Source organism: Lichenostomus cassidix, chromosome 8 (genome assembly GCF_008360975.1).
Source record: "Lichenostomus cassidix isolate B80296 chromosome 8, HeHo_3.0, whole genome shotgun sequence".
In the NCBI taxonomy this organism is placed as follows: Eukaryota; Metazoa; Chordata; class Aves; order Passeriformes; family Meliphagidae; genus Lichenostomus; species Lichenostomus cassidix.
The window spans coordinates 700,001-715,104 of record NC_139489.1 but is presented as its reverse complement, the minus strand read 5'-3'; the positions used below and the strand labels follow the sequence as shown (position 1 = coordinate 715,104).

The 15,104-nt window shown below is 49.0% G+C and overlaps 1 protein-coding gene and 1 long non-coding RNA gene across 2 annotated transcripts in view; both read right to left on the bottom strand.

The window, feature by feature from the left end:
• Window positions 1–13,074, bottom strand: part of LOC146433583 (uncharacterized) — a 214,838-nt gene extending 201,764 nt beyond the window's left edge. Inside the window, exon 1 of the long non-coding RNA XR_014853645.1 lies at window positions 13,027–13,074. This is a non-coding gene — a long non-coding RNA (uncharacterized LOC146433583). The remainder of the gene's footprint in view (window positions 1–13,026) is intronic.
• ZRANB2 (zinc finger RANBP2-type containing 2) lies at window positions 7–10,445 on the bottom strand. The gene is made up of 10 exons (XM_085067362.1): window positions 10,341–10,445; window positions 10,038–10,090; window positions 9,749–9,857; window positions 8,767–8,849; window positions 7,258–7,334; window positions 6,814–6,951; window positions 5,613–5,785; window positions 3,607–3,693; window positions 2,131–2,295; window positions 7–1,608 (listed from the first exon to the last, which is right to left on the bottom strand). The coding sequence occupies exons 1-10, from the start codon at window positions 10,394–10,396 to the stop codon at window positions 1,545–1,547; spliced, it is 1,005 nt and encodes a 334-aa protein (XP_084923488.1). The 5' UTR covers window positions 10,397–10,445; the 3' UTR covers window positions 7–1,544.
• Window positions 13,075–15,104: the final 2,030 nt, after the last annotated feature.

Here is a 15,104-nt window from a genome sequence, read left to right as displayed (position 1 = left end):
CTCGAGCACAGTTGACTCACAGGTTTTATTTACACTTGTCTACAGCATCATTTTGCCTTACACGTTCTCTAAGCCAAATGAACCATCCTCCTCCTTAGCCTGTGGCCTATCAGTTGCTAAATTTAAAACCTCCCATCTGTTAAGTACAGCAACAATTGGAATACAAAGCACAAGAAAACCCAAGGCTAACAACAGAGCGTCTACTTGATCTGGTTTTACAGTTTAGTTGGACGTTGAAGTCAGAGGCACAGTTACAGACTAACCTGCTCTTGTGCAACCTACACACATTTAGCATGGAAATTAGAGAGAAAAGAAAGCATTAAAGAAGAAACTGCATTTTTTTCTGCAAAGAGATTTATCAAAATACCTCTACACCAAAAACATTTCACTTCTAGACCAGTCCGTAAGACGTGGCTCCAAAAAAAGGAAAAAAAAAAAAAAAAGAGAAAAGCGCAAAATGGAGTTTTTCAATTTTGCTCCGTTTGTTTCTGTGCAATTTATCAAAACAAGCAGCAAATCTGGCAGTTTTATTACTGAAATAAATGCAGGTATATTGCTCTTGGCTTGCTTAAAACGAAGAATTTTCCTTACCATACTTACCTTGTGATGGCACTGAAGAAACTTAAACCTTTCTTAACCAAACGGAGCTCAAGAGAGACCAAGATTTATACTCAAATGGATTCCATAAAGCATTTTAAGCCATAAATTATGTTGAAGGGAAAAAAAGAATGATCGATGAAGAACACGTGGAAGATGCCAGAACTTTCTACACAGTTTATTCACTCTCATTTTTAAAGAAAAATAAAATTGAGATACCTTGAAAATTTTAGTCAGCCCCAAAGGAAATTTTACAGGCGGCCTGCAGAAGCTTCCCTTGATTCCAAGGAGCCAGTTGCATACTCCTCCAGCTCAAGAGCAGATCCCAAATGATGCGTTTGTAAGGAGGGATCACGGAGTCCGGGGTGTGGAAACCACCACAGCCACAGCACTGTGCTGGCTGCAAACGTCCTCACTGGCCAGGAATAATTCCCTCTGGGGGATCATGATGGACTGGGGGTTTTTGAGCTGCTAGAGGGGTGTCCATCTGCACTGGTGCTGCTATATGGCAAAACAGAAACTGCTCAGCCCACCTGAAAGTGCTGCCACCAGGTGAGCCCAGCCCTGCCCCTGCTGTGGTCCCATGGGAGCTCCGTCCTGCTCTGCAAAACTCACGGCTTCCTCCTCACACCAAGAGCTGTGCCAGGGCATTCCCAACCTGCTCCTCCTGCTGAGGGAGCCAGGAATGGAGGAACTGATCTTTCCAAATGATAAACCCCCCAACACCACAGAACTTCCCCCCGTGCCGGGGAGTTTATGGCTTAAAATGCTACTGCGTGTTTGGGTGATGGATGAACAAAGCTGCAGTTTGCCAGAAAGCCAGGACAGACATGCACCTCTACTAGCAGATTGAGCACTTCTGACCAAGTAAGACACCAACTTCTTAAAAATGTCTCATGCACTGACTGGAATTTTGGTGGGTTTTTGTAAATGTGAGCTTTTCTACATTATTTCTTTTTAGAACTCGTACGGGAACCAGAATGGGAGGATCCGGAGGAAGATCTGCGGCGTCTGCAAGATACAAATGGAGAAAGCATGCACAGAAATGAGCTCAAGTTCATCCTGGCACCCACTTTGAGCAGCATCCTACCATAGCTGGAAGCCAAGTATAGCTCATAGGGGCCTTACAAGAGTATACAGGTAACTTTAAGCCACTAATTTAATACTAAAAATCTAAGTTTAATAGTGAGAGTAGAATACAATTTCTAAATGCAGTATTTACTTATGAAAGTAATTCAGTAAGTAATTCAGTAATGAACATATTAACACTGTCACACACTGAGAGAAGGGTGAGCCAGGACTTTCTAGAGAACATGCTCCTAGCAGGAGGGATTTCATTGGATGGGAGGGAATTATTAAAAAAAACCAGGAATTACAGAGGGGTTAACAGGAAATAAGAGTAGGGCAAATGAGGACACTATGAGAATAACTGCTCAGATTCAATTGTTTCCCAGTGAATCTCAGTCCTTAGATAACTACAGTAAACCATCACACATTTCAATACAGCCATTCTTATTCTACATAAACCCAAACCTTTCGGGTGACCGTGATCTCGAGCGCCTTTTTTTGCGATCACCAGAGGAAGAGGATCTAGAGCGACTTCGCTTCTTGCCTCTCTCGGGGGAAGACGAGGAGCGAGAGCTGGAGTAAGATCTTTTCCTTGGGGTGGAAGACCCCCTGTAGGACCTGGAGCTGGATCTTTATTGATTGAGAAATAAATCAGATTTAATTCTGGGATCATGGAGAAGGCACAAAGACAGAACAAGCAGAGACAGTTTTCATGAACATTCACTACTCTGTTCACACCAGGGCAGTGGAGAATAAACATGAGTTCCATACTTACTGAGGCAAGAACACTTCTACTGCCAGGGCAGTTTTCCTAAAGAATTTTGTTAATAGTGTTTCCTGATAAATGGACCACCAATGGCTTGGAAAGCTCTTCCCAGCATTCACTAAAACGAACCATTTTGGCAAAAAAAGCACTGGGAGATGGCTGGGAAGTTGCCTCTGTAAGGACCTTCCTCAGCAGCTAAATTCACACAGAGTAACTTGGAAAGCAGAGATCTAAAGCTGATTTACCATGGTTCACTTATCTTAATGGATATTTCACACTGCATGTCCATCTGACCAAACAGTAACAAATCCAGCTGTTATATTGACAGACCTCAAATGCAATTTGTGTAGAGAGTAAAACCCTTCTCAACCAAAATACTGCAAAACACCCCTTGGAATACACTCAAAACATTCAAAAACCTCCCTTGGAATACAGTGCCCCTCTGGTGGAGCACAGGGACCCTTCTCCTCTTCCCAAAAGCACAGATTCCATGCCATGCTGACCCTCACAGGATAACCCACAGCACATCCCTGCCACCAAAGGGTGGTGGCACCATTTGTGATTATTCTTCCCAACTCAAGCTTCCTTATCTAGATTTTGGGATTCTCTGTATGCACAGGGAAGGGACAGAGGGAATGTTCTGCCAGTGGAATGCCTGTGCAAGGACACCTCACATGTGCTTTTGTTCCCAGCTCAGTGAGTGCTCTACACAAATCACTCACTGCTCTCAGCATTTGCTACCCTATGATGCCCAGGGTTATACAGAATGGCTGCAGTGTCTCATGGAAGGTGCAGAACTATCACAGAACACAAACCCAGCAGTACAGTGGCATTTCTACTGTTCCCCCAGCTCAAGCAGCCCGAGTGGAGAGAGGAGAAGCACCCAAATGCCTGCAGCAGGGAACCATGCACTCAAATCCTTCTTCCTCCACTGCAGCTCGGTGGCGTCGCTCGTCCGGCCTAGGCCAGACTGAACCTCAGGCACCACAGAGAACCTCTGCTCCTCAGGGAACACATCTGTGGTGGCCACACGTGGTGCAGAGAGCCAGCAGCTCTGACTTCCAAGATAAAAAGCAGTTAATGTTTGTCTGAGCAGCACAGCTGTACGGTGGGATCAAAGCAGCTGGTGCCTCTGCCCTCCTGCCTGTGCAAGGACAGGGTGGTACCTCATTCACCTGGATTTGGACCCACGAGATCGGGACTGCTCCCTGGAGCTCGAGCGCGATCTTGATCGGGAACTGGAAGAACTCCTGGAATGGGACCTGCAACAACATGGGAGATCTTTTTCCAGCGTCTGACTTGTATTTAGCAGAGTTGCTGCTCCTGAGAGGAGCAGACACGAGGCAGCAACACAGTCTGAGTCCCGAAAATGCCAAACCCTCCTGCCCCCCAGCATTGCCACTGCGCATTTTTACACCAGACATTTTTACACAGCAAGATCTTGCATTATAGACATTATAAAATCATCTTTAAATTATGATTCCTATAACGGAGCACAGCAATGAAACAGGATTGCAGTTACTTGGCAGAAAGAAATAACTTCCTACCAATTAATTATTTCATGAAATCAATGCTTTAATTTGTGCCTTAACTGGAAACCCATCAGTTTCCTTGAAGGGCAGAGCAGATGAGAGCACTGGGACTGGTCAGCTCAGTTTTCCTCCAGCCAGTTCTCACAAGCACTTTGTAATCAGCTTCAAATTTTCATAAAGATTTTCCCCTAATTAAAAATTAAGCTGTTGATTTGGGGCTACAATACAGCCACATCCAACACAATTTTTAACTAAAAATTACTTCCCAATTTTTCACTGATGGATTTCCTTTAAAGCACAAACCACAAGAGAAACTTTAAAATGGCAGCAGGCTCCAGCAACCACTGTAAACAAAAGCACTGCAAACGAATTCTAATAATATTTTCAGGAAAAATACATTTTACTTGCTGTCAACCTCTCAGTTTATATTGTTACCATGACATTCTCATTTTACTGCGCAGGACACAGCAATGTGAACATTTGCTATCTAGGAAATATTCTTAAACCTTTTTAAAGCCCACAAAAAAGCAGTCACAACTGGCAACCAGTATTTCCAATTATCTGTAGCTAGAAGCAAAAAGTTCAAGAGGAAGTTGAAATCTCAGGACAATGTTCTAACAATGTTCACTGTTAACAGTTGTGAATTAATGACCAAAGTTCTGGGCAGGTGAGGTTGCTGAGTGTCCTTGGAGGCTCCCAGCCAAGCCCTGCACTCAAACTGCTCCCCCAGGGGAGGCTAGGGAACAGAGGAGGCAGCAGGATTTGGGCAGTGACAGCACTGAGGGGCAGTGATCAAGCTGGGAAGATTAGAACTTTGAACTTTATACATATGAATTTAATAAATGAGCCCAGGAGCTTGTTCTGATTAATCAATGATCATCCTTGTATGAGCTGTAAGGCAGCTCAAAAGCTCCAATATTGACATCACCCAATTTCAAAGCATTGACTGAACTGTTCATTTATTCCTGAATTTAAATAGTAATGAAAGAGCTTAAGTGTGCCCAGCAGACCTTTGTGTGGTCCCACATAAACCTTCAGTGTTATTAGAGAATTCCAGCCTGGTTTGGGTTGGAGGGACCTTAAAGCTGATCTTGTTTCACTGATGCACAGGCAGGGACACCTTTCAGCAGACCAGGCTGCTCTGAGCCCTGTCCAACCTGGCCTTGGACACTTCCAGGGATGGGAGGTTCTGACAGCACTGCCACTGCATTTAAAGCTTTGTCACTTGCCATTAAACTAAGTTCACATTTCCTGTCTTTATTCCCAGGACATTCCCACTGTGTCCTTTCCCTGAATCTGCCTGGGCTGCATTTCCACTGCCTCTTCTGCCACCTCTTCCCACTCCTGCAGTGCCCCCCTCTGCTCAACAACTGAACCACACGGCCAACGAGCCTGAAGAACCTGAAAACAAGTTACATTATTCAATTTATTTGCAGGATTTAATCAAACATCAATTCAGTAAACCAAGCAACAAGGCCCAGGGAGCCTCCCCAGCGCAGCCCCACGGCTCAGGCAGAGCATCACCACCTCTGTAAAAGGAGAGTTATGCACATCATCAACTACAACTGTAAGGCAATCAAGACAAAGTAAATAAGGAAGTCAGATACTGACATTTTGCCTGGCGTTACCCTGGACCTGTACCCGTTTACCTGGACCTAGACCTTGAGCTCGAGTGAGAGGATGAGCGCGAGGACGAGCGCGAGTGGGAGGAGCGGGACTTGGAGCGGCTGCGCCTCGGCGGCTTCTTCTTCTTGCTGCTGTCCTCCTCCTCACTGGCGTCCAGGTTGTACTTGGACAGGTCAGCGTCATCTTCATCCTCATCCTGCCACAGGCACACACAACAAACTGAGTACCTGAACAGGTCAGCATCATCCTCATCCTCATCCTGCCACAGGCACACACAACAAACTGAGTACCTGAACAGGTCAGCATCATCCTCATCCTCATCCTGCCACAGGCACACAACAAACTAACTGAGTACTTGGTCAGGTCAGCATCATCTTTATCCTCATCCTGATCCTCATCCTGCCACATGCACACATACACAATAAACTGAGTGCTTGGACAGGTCAGCACCATCCTCATCCTCATCCTGCCACACCCACACACAACAAACTCAGGCCATGCTTTTCCTTTCCCTTCAGTTTTTACTGATTCTAGCATTTATCTCATGCTGTTTTCTGACCTTTGAAAATTGAACTGAATTTAATGACACCCCACAATTTTAAACAGTGAAGAGTGATTGAAAATTGGTGTTTCAAACCTAGTAATAAAAACACTGCAATCCCCCATTATTTAATGTAGTTAATGAGAATGCAGACACATTTTACCACTTTAAATGAATTTCCACTCTCAGAATCTGTAAGCAAAGCCCAGCTCTGCAGAGACAGATCTCATATGCAAAGTTTGGTGAGTGCTGTGTAAAACACGACCATCTGCACATGTCTCTGCAGGGCTGCTGGCCAAAGATGTGGAAAATCCAATAAGCGATGCTCATATAGCTCAGAAAAGATGAAAAAAAACCCTCAGAATATTTAATTTTATTTTATAAAAAATAAATCTCATGTGGTTTTAAAAGCCTAAGAAGAAAACTCAAGAGCACTTGCTATACTTGGTAACCACACACCCAGGCTCCAAATAAAGATCTTGGAATTTTGGGTTCTGATCCGAGATAAGCCTGTAATTTATGATTTAACAAACTGCCCATTTTTGAGTGCAGGTATTTAGAACAAAGCAGAGCTTGTGCACATCTTTTCCAGCAGCTTTGGGCACCTTTATTCCCAGAGCTCTGCTTTACAGGCAGCTGAAATCATGATCAAAAATTGCCCTAAAAACAACAAACCATCCTACCTCATCCAATTTATACTTGGAGAGATCTTCATCCTCATCCTCCTCATCCTCCCCCTCAGACTCCTTATCTTCCACTTCCTTCAGGATCGAGGCAGGACCCACCGGCTTCCCGCGGTACTTTTTCTTTTTGCGCCCAAACTGAGGAATTTGATGCCAGGATTAGAAGAGGATTTAATCAAAAATATTCACCAACTGCACTTTTTGATAAAGCTTCTATAAGAAAATGAACAGACTTCAATTTAAACAAAGATCTTGCTCCCAAGGAAAGGGGAGTATCTTGGATCATCAATGAGCAACAAGGAACTTTCTAAGAGATGCTCAGCTTGAGGACAATGAGACTCCATGGAGAAGATAAATGGGAATCTGAGCATTGGTGTTTTAAATTTATGGGATATTTTTATAAAACACAAGAGTCTCTGCAGAGTAATCCCTGCCCCCCCTTACCTCATCATACTCCCCGTCGGACTCCTCCCGCTCGATGTACTCCACATTCTCCCGTTCATTGAATCCTCCTCCATAGCCTTGGCAAAGAGCAAAACAACTCCATCTGCAGCTGCTCAGAGCACATCAACTGCCACAGGGCTCTGCAAACCCTCGTGGAATGATGAATGTGCCAGGAGGATGTAACAGGATCTCAGCAGGAACATGAATTGTTCCCACACACGTTTATTAAATGCAGCTCCTCGGAAACCCAATTAAGGAAATGGATTAGGACCCACCAACAGCACAGCAGCAGGAATGTTTAGAGGAATGGAAATAGAATAAAAGATGTTTCAGGATTACAGCTGTGATCAAAAGCAGCTTCCCAAAGCTGCATTTAGCTCCTGAAGCTGCCTTGGGGTGGTGCACACAGGCATGTCTCCAAGGGCTGGGATGGAGGAAAAACCAAAATCCTCAAAAACCCAAATCCAGCTCAGAGCAGCCACATGGGAAAGCAGGGAGTGGAACATGAGGAGAGTGTGTACAGATATATATGTATATATATCTATGTGGCTGCTCTGAGCTGTACAACTGCCAGTTTCTGCCTTTAGAATCCTCCCATCCCATTCCTTCTCACAGCAGCATAAAAACCTCCAAGGGCTCATCTCCATCCCAGCTGACTTTGTAATTTACTGCAGGAGTGTGCAATGTGCTGGGGGTTCTGCAAGTTCCTCTGCAGGCCAGCAGAACTCAAATAATTAATGAAATGCTAATTATCAGAGAAGCCCAGACTGATCTGGGTTGGGAGTGACCTCACAGCTCACCTTGTCCCACCCCTTGCCATGGGCAGGGACACCTTCCACTAAATGTATTTACCAACTTAATTAATTATGGAGCACTTCAGTACATTATTCAAATAATAAATACTTAAATATATTATTTGCAATTACAATAACTATATGAGATATAATTATATTCTTTAGTATTATTATTTTCACAATATTCAATAATAAAGTATTGTTTTTCCTTTGAATAATGAGCTCTGTGCTCTTCTCCAGACTTCTTTTCTTTCTGTGCCTTTTTGCCCACTGTGTGCATTAAATTCTGTTCCACTCCTGCAGTAATTCCCTGGCTGATCCCAGGTGAGAGAAGAGTGCAGGAGCTGTAAGGAGATCCTGCTCCTGAGGCTCCCATTCCCACAGGAGAGCTGAAACTGAGCCCAGCCCTGCTGAGCAGATAACAGCCTTATCTCCACAGCCCTCTGCACAGGGCACCCTGCAGGAGGCCTCTGCAGATCAATAAAACATTGCTGCCCAAAGCCTTGACATCAACATCCAACACAGGGGCAGCTCAGGCTGAATGTTCCCTCATTTCCCACTTCCCACAGCACCAAAACTCACTGAGGCCAGGAACCAGCACATGGGCTGAACTGTGCCAGCTCTGCTGGGAAAACACTCCCTTCAATGAACAGCCACTCTGGTTCCTAAAGCCATTCCTGCCAGCAGGGCAGCAGTGCAGGCACAGCCATCTCACCTGTCCTCTCCTCCAGCTTGGCATACTTTGGGGTGTTGCACATGTTGCACTCTGACCTCCGTGCCCAGTTCACATTGCCACAGCTGCAGGGGTGGAAAGAACACAGAGAAATGGCAAACAGCATCCCCCAGGCTGGGAATGAAAGGGGAAGTGATGAGACAGCACTCTGGAAGGTGACAGGAAGGGACAAATCCAGGGAGAAGTCAAATGCATGGGCAGGAGCACAGCTGCACAGGAAGGGCTCAATTCCTGCTGATTTCCAAGTGTAGCACTCACACTTCAGGAGTTAACAAAATGCTGCTGTGGCAATAATGCTCATGGAATCAGTCTGGTGCTCCAGAGCCTTCCCTGGACTCACTCAAACCCCACTGCACAGTGACAGTCACCTGCCTCCACTTCTCCCTTGCAGCACCCAGAAAGCACCTTCAAATAACCAAAATTTGATTCCAGCTGTCAGTTCCCAGTTTAGAGCTTAACTTTCTCAGCTGGTATCGTGGAGAAGCACCCAGGCATTTACCTGAGTGCTAAACTCTGCTCATCAAATACTTAGGGAACTGAATGGAATTCCAGAATGGTTTGGGTTGGGAGGGACCTGAAAGCCCATCCAGTGCCACCCCTGCCATGGCAGGGACACCTTCCACTGTGCCAGGCTGCTCCAAGCCCTGTCCAGCCTGGCCTTGGGCATTCCAGGGTTGCAGGGGCAGCACAGCTTCTCAGGGCAGCTCCCAGGGAAGGCAGAACCTCCCAGTGCCATCAGGGTGGTACTTCCACCTCCACACTCCCCCAAAACACGGGAAGTGTCTCAGTTTATCAAACACAAACATGACCTTTTTCTTGGGCTGCTGCCATTTGAAACCTTTCTGCTGCTCTGCTAATTGAATACTCCATTAATTAATTAATTCCGGGCTGTGGCTCCGAGCCCTCCTGTCGCAGCGCACAGGGAATTCACAGGACAAGGCAGAGGGGTGTGCTCAGCTCCTACGTTTTGCACTGCCAGTCGTTGGCACTGAACAGCCCGCGGCTCTTCTCGGCCAGCGTCTTCCCGATCTCCGTCCCGCCCGCCTTCATCATCTTGGCCTCGGTGGTTTTCTCTGCAGGGGCGAGACACGAGAGCAGCTGAAACAGCGGCCTCATCGCTCATGGGGAATGTTTGAGGGTTTAAAACAAAAATAGCTGGTATTTTGAAACAGCTGCGGGTTGAATCAGTATTTTTAACGGTGTTTTGCGGGGCAGGAGCAGAGCAGGGGAGCGGCGTGCGCCGGTGAACTCACCTCTGCCACATCGGTTGCAGCTCGTCCTCCTGGCGAAGTTCACATTGCCGCACCTGGACACGGAGCGGACACGAGGGACGGCGTTAGCCAGGGTGGAAAGCGCCCAGCGCGGAGCTCCAGCGCCCTGCCCTGACCCGAGTTAGTCCCACGGCACAGCCAGCTCTGCCCCGGGCCGCGCCGTGTCACCCCGAGCGGGCGGCCGCGGCTCCAGCGCCCCTGCCCCGTCCCGCTCCCCGCCTCGCTCCCGCCCGCCCTCCCGCTGCCGGAGCGCCCCGGCCGTGCCCCGCCGCCGCCGCCCCTCACTTCTTGTCGGGGCAGATCCAGTCGCCGTCGCTCACGCGGAAGTTCTTGGTCGCCATCTCGGGCCGAGCGGGCCGCGCCGCGCCGCGCCTCACGCAGGACCCCGGGGCCTGCCCCGCCTGCGCTGCCCGCCGCGCGCCTGCGCCCTGCCCCGCCGGAGCGCTTTGCGCTCAGGCAGCGCCGCGGACACCTCAGCCGCGGCCGTGGGTGGAGGGAGCGGGGAGCGAGCGCCCCCTGGCGGAGGGAGGGACCGTGAGGGGAGCCGGGAAATGGGAGCGGAATAGAGGAACGGGATATATAACGGGATATGGAACGGGATAGGGGAACGGGATATGGAACGGGCACGGGACAGGGCGGGATATGGAACGGGGCAGCACGGGGTGCCGGGGAGGGTTTCAGGCGCTGGCACAGCTGCCCAGAGAAGATGTGCTGTCCCTGCATCCCCGGCAGTGTCCAAGGCCAGGCTGGACACTGGAGCAGCCTGGGACAGTGCAGGTGTCCCTGCCATGGAGCAGAAGGTGTCCCTGCCATGGCAGGGTGGATGGATGGGATTTAATGTTCTCCCCACCCAGCCCATTCCCGGTTCTCTGCCCGCCCTGTCTCCCCCAGCCCGGCAGAGCTGCCCAGCCCTCGGGGAGCTCTCCGCTCACTGCTGGAGCTGCACGGCAAACACACCCGGAATGTCCCAGCTGCTGATGGATCACAGAAACCATCACACAACCCCTGAAACCATCACACAACCCCTGAAACCATCACACAAACCCTGAAACCATCACACAACCCCTGAAACCATCACGCAACCCCTGAAACCATCACACAAACCCTGAAACCATCACACAAACCCTGAAACCATCACACAAACCCTGAAACCATCACACAAACCCTGAAACCATCACACAACCCCTGAAACCATCACACAACCCCTGAAACCATCACAGAAACCCTGAAACCATCACACAACCCCTGAAATCATCACACAACCCCTGAAACCATCACACAACCCCTGAAACCATCACACAACCCCTGAAACCATCACAGAAACCCTGAAACCATCACACAAGCCCTCCTGGCACACACGGCAAACACGAGGCTGGGGCTCATTCTCCTCCCTGATGGCTCCAGTGAAATCCCCGTGGGAGCAGGGAGAGTGTTCCAGATATCCCAGAATCACAGCCATGGAATATCCTGAGCTGGGAGGATCCACAGGATCGTTGATCCAACCCCTGTCCCTGCACAGGACAATCCCAAAATCCCACCCTGGGCATCCCTGGCAGCCTCAGGAATGTTCCCATTCCCTGTTCAGTGCCCAACACCCTCTGGGGAAGAACCTTTCCCAATTTCTGAAGGACACATTGGGATAACAACGTTGGACTGTTCAAGTCAAGCTGTTATTAAAATGAATATTTTTGATTTGGATTAATGACCACGCCGTGGTTAGTGGGTGGTTTGTTCCAGCCGTGGGGCACTGTCCTCTCTTCCCTGTGTGTCCCCAGGGTGTCACAGCCATGCCCATCCAACACACTGCTCTCCTGGCAGCTCCGTTCAAACCACCTCTGATCCCTTTTCCTGCTGTTTTTTGGACTGGGAATGACGTGCCAGGATCTGCAGTGCTCGGGTGAACCAGCATTCCTGAATTGCATCCACACAACCTGTTTATTCATAGCAAATGTTACCTTCCTGTTAGTTTTTATTCCCTCTCTGCCTGTAGCCACATCCTGTGGAAAAATCATCTGGAGTCTGCTTCTGGAGCTGGTTTTTCTCACTGCCCTCTCTGGGTGATGAGGAAGATGACAGTGCTATTGCTGTTGATTTATAAAGGTGCAAAGCAGGGGCTGTGCAAATTCCCACTTGGGGAATCTCCCTAACAATCAGGACGGACAAACCTGTGTTTTCCTGCTGCCAGGGAAGGGCTGGGTTGGAATTTGGGATGAGGCAGTGCAAAGCTGCTGGAAGGAAGGATTCACAGCCACCGTGTCCTGGTTCTGTCAGTACAGCAGGTGGCACTTGAGGAACGTGTGTTTCCTCAAGTGTTTCCTTTTTTCCGTGGAAAAAACCACCTGCTTTTCCATGGAATGTTTTAAATACCAACAGATCGATCCGTCCAGTAAAAATGCCATCACTGTCCCCGTGTGTGGCTGGCCTGGGACCTGAGTGTGGATTGTCCTTGGCACAGGATTGTCCTTGGCTCCGGCCACACCTCTGGCCAGCAGGATATTCCCAGTATTCCCTGCCTGTTCCTGGCCAGCAGGATATTCCCAGTATTCCCTGCCTGTTCCTGGCCAGCAGGATATTCCCAGTATTCCCTGCCTGTTCCTGGCCAGCAGGATATTCCCAGTATTCCCTGCCTGTTCCTGGCCAGCAGGCACCACCCAGCTGCTCCTGGTGGTTCCAGGCAGGGAACAACCCCGGGCCTTGGGAATTCACACATTCCCATGTGCTTCCTGGGAAGAGCCTCTCATAGAAGTGGGAATATTGGCCATGAGGTGTAATGGCAGGGAGACAAAGCTGTAGGGCCCCAGGGAATAAATTAATGAGGGATGGAAGGGATTCTCCTCCTGGGATGTCCTGCTGAATGCCAAAAATTGTTGGCTGAGCTGGAATGTTGGAAGGAAATCTGTGTGCTAAACTCTGCTCATTAAATATTTAGGGAGTTGAATGGAACCCCAGAGCTGTTTGGGTTGGGAAGGACATGAAATCCCATCCAGTGCCACCCCTGCCATGGCAGGGACACCTCCCACTGTCCCAGGCTGCTCCAAGTGTCCAGCCTGGCCTTGGACATTCCCAGGGATGCAGGGACAGCCACAGCTTCTCTGGGAATTCTATTCCAGGGCCTGCCCACCCTCACAGGAACAATTCCTTCCCAATCCCTGCTCTAAATCTAAACCTCAGCACTTGCATGAAAACTCTACAACCAAACGTGGCACTGAACCAAAGCATGGGTGACCAACTCCCCAGCTGGGCATCCTCCAACCTCCCAGCAAGTATTCCTCAGATTCCACACAAAGCCCCACCTGGCAGTGCCTCAGGGGCTTCATGGCACCTGGACACCCCAAAATATCCCCACATCCCACCTTTCCTGCTTGTCCCAGGAGCTGGAGCAGCCGAGCTCCCCGTGCTGCTGAGAGCAATTACAGCAGCACAGATCAGAGCCCGCAACAGCCAGGAAGCACTGCACTCCTCTAACTCCCACGGCCAAAATTATTATTATTACTGTGTCTTGGAAAGCATCAACAATGTCTGAAGTGCTTTAACGTGGTGCTTAAAAACCTGGGAGCCTCGAGCTGCTGAGTGAAGAGCGTGGAACAAACACAGCACCCCGGGAAGGGATGGGAAGGGCTGGAAGCACCACAACCTGCCTTTAATTACCTGCCTTTGATCTCCCTGGCCTTTGTACCATTTAGTTTTTCTTCAGGAAACTGATTTTCAGGGCTCGCTGGTAGGAACTGGCTGTCTAGAGCAGGGCCAATTAAACAGTTTTCTGCACATTGATTCATTCTCAACTGCTCGGTTTCATTACAGGAAAATGATGGCTGATGTATTTCTCATTTACCGGGTTATTATCAATTCCTTACCCTCGTCTGCAGGCCAAATGTTCTGTGATAGAAACAGGAATCCAATAAAAGTGTTCACACGCTATTGGGATGTGGGGAGAGGAGATTTAAATGGAGCTTCGTGGGAGAAGCACGGGAAAGAAGAGCAGAACAACAAAAATCCATCAGCAAAGCTGCTCATCCATAAAGGGAATATCCTGGACAGTCACGGAATGGGACACTGGATTGTGTCTGGGGACTCCAGGGCTGACCTTGGGGCTTTGCTTTAGTCATGAATTAAAAGTTTTGGGTTATTTTTCAGCTCCCAGTTGGCTTTTCAGCTATTAATAGAAGCTGTGGCTGCCCCTGGATCCCTGGCAGTGTCCAAGGCCAGGCTGGACAGGGTTTGGAGCAACCTGGGACAGTGGGAGGTGTCCCTGCCATGGCAGGGGTGACACTGGATGGGCTTTGAGGTCCTTCCCAGCCCAACCCAGTCTGGATTCCATGATGATTCCATGTCATTCAAGCTGTCACTCACATGTCCCACACGTGTTGCACACATGTCCCACAGGTGTCCCACAGGTGTCCCACAGGTGTCCCACAGGTGTCCCACTGCCCAGGCGTTTCCCAGCTGGATGTGGATCACCCCTGGCTATTTCCCTCCTCCTCCCACAGTGCTGGAAGGAGTGAAGGGAGAATCCCAGCCCCAGTTTCCTTGGATTTGCAAGTTTTCATTTTACATCAACCTTCTGGTTTGCCCCTAAATGTGTTGTTTTCTGTTCTGCCAATATCCCCTATTTCTGCCTCTCACTAGGGAGGCAGTCATGGGGAATACTCTGCCTGAGCAGTGTGTAAAACCACCTCAGAGGAGAAGCCTTGACACCTCTCAGCCCACGTGCTCTGCTCTGAGCCTCCCCAGCCCCTGTGATCCCAGAAAAACACAGAATTTCACCAGTCCTGGGGCAGGGATGGTGGCAATGGATCACATCACATCTCCTCATCAACTCTTTGCTCCCAAACAACAGCACCACATTCTGCCCTCCTCTCCATCACTGCCAGAGCCTCTCCTGCAGCCTCAGGTTGATGGAGATGTGTGATTTCCTGCAGCAAATCCCTCCTGTCAGGCAGCTGCTCCAGCGCTGGGCTCCTGCTCGGGGATCAATCAGCCCTCGTGATGCACTTCACTCCTCTGACAGGGACATCCAAACATCTCTTTGCCCTCAATTTTCCTGGTGTT